Genomic DNA, 1,379 nt, shown 5'->3' with positions numbered 1-1,379 from the left:
AGCGGGAGGAAGGCACAGATGGGCTGGTAGGAGCCAGTCCCGCAGGCGAACACGTGGCTCCTGTTGAAGGGCTGGAGCAGGCGGATGAAGTTGGCACACTCGGTCTGCTCGAGGGGACACGTTTGGGATGAGCCCAGCTCTGGGGTGCGGGACCCCCGGGCAGCTCCTCCCCTGGCTGAGCTTAACTCCACCTGTCCCAACGCCCCCCCATCTCCCTTTTGGGGTGATGTGGGTGCCCAATATCCACGGCAAACCGCGAACGGTGTTTCTTCCCCGCCAACTGGCAATGTTCCACCTGCTCCCTGGGGGCTGGCCAGAAAATCTGCAACAGAGACCCCCCCACAACGCAGCCCCTGCTTTTCTTGAGCCGCTGGGTCGGGAGCGGGCTCAGTCAAAAGCCTGGGGGGTGGGATGTGGGATGAGGACCCTGCGGTGGGGCTGGGGTCCCCAGGGCCTGGCTGAGCCGGGCAGGCCGCCTGCCAAACGGGCTGAGAGCGACTCTGGCGTGGGCTCAGATGCTGGGTGGGCCTCGGCACTCCCAGCCGGTGGGCGAGCGGTCCTGGCTCCCAGCCTGTGGGAACGCTGGGCTGCAGCTCCATCATGGGCTTCCCTTTTGTTGGGCTGCACAGCCCCAGCAGGATATTTTGGGATGACATCAGAGGGCTCGCTGCGGGAGTCAATTTAGCTCCAGGGACTGGGGGTCAGGGCAGGGCCACGGGCACCGCCTCTCCACCCTCGCTTGGGGTCCACCCAGGGCTCCTCTAACAGCATTGGCCTGTCCCAGCAGGGCTCAGCGCTGCCAGGGATGGGCTGACCCCACTGATGGAGACATCCTGGAGTCAATGTGTCCCCGGGGATGATAGAGCAGCCTGGTTCAGAGCACAGCCACCTCCACGCCCCGGCACGGGAACAAGGAGCGGCTCCTGGGGAGGAAGGGCCAGCCTGGCCAGGGTGATGCTCACACCCTCCTGCCAGCACCGACCTTCTCGGGCTCCCTGCTGGGGTGGTCCAGGTGGAGCAGGAAGACGTGGTTTTTTGCTCCCACCATCAGCCAGGCCCTGTCTTCATCCACCAAGAGGGTTTGGAAATCCAGCGCATCCCCTGAGGCCAGCAACAGGCGAGAGCTGTTGGATTTCAGGAGATCTGAGGAGCACAGGGTGGGAGAAAGGGAACCCCCCATGAGTGACACAGCCAGAGGCCCTGTGGATCCCCCCACAGCCCAACCTGGACACCTCTTCTCCACCTGTCCCCAAGCCTTTTGGTCTGCCACGCGTCTGGGCCTCACCCCAGCACAGGGACAGATGCGTGGATAGGTGCACCAGGACAGACAGACAGATGTGTCTGGTCACACAGCATCACAGCGTGTCAGGAGTTGGAAG

At 64.0% G+C, this 1,379-nt stretch overlaps 1 protein-coding gene across 1 annotated transcript in view; it reads right to left on the bottom strand.

The window, feature by feature from the left end:
• Positions 1-1,143, bottom strand: part of LOC104544475 (semaphorin-3D-like) — a gene marked incomplete at both ends in the record, with an annotated part of 5,219 nt that extends 4,076 nt beyond the window's left edge. The window contains 3 exon segments of the mRNA XM_010189361.1: positions 1-107; positions 248-322; positions 983-1,143. The exon segment at positions 1-107 is cut by the window's left edge and continues 20 nt beyond it. Of these exon segments, the coding sequence (XP_010187663.1) occupies positions 1-107; positions 248-322; positions 983-1,143 (343 nt within the window).
• Between the last annotated feature and the right edge of the window lie 236 nt (positions 1,144-1,379).

Source organism: Mesitornis unicolor, unplaced genomic scaffold, assembly GCF_000695765.1.
Source record: "Mesitornis unicolor isolate BGI_N332 unplaced genomic scaffold, ASM69576v1 scaffold30967, whole genome shotgun sequence".
In the NCBI taxonomy this organism is placed as follows: Eukaryota; Metazoa; Chordata; class Aves; order Mesitornithiformes; family Mesitornithidae; genus Mesitornis; species Mesitornis unicolor.
This window is presented reverse-complemented; position numbering and strand designations above follow the sequence as displayed.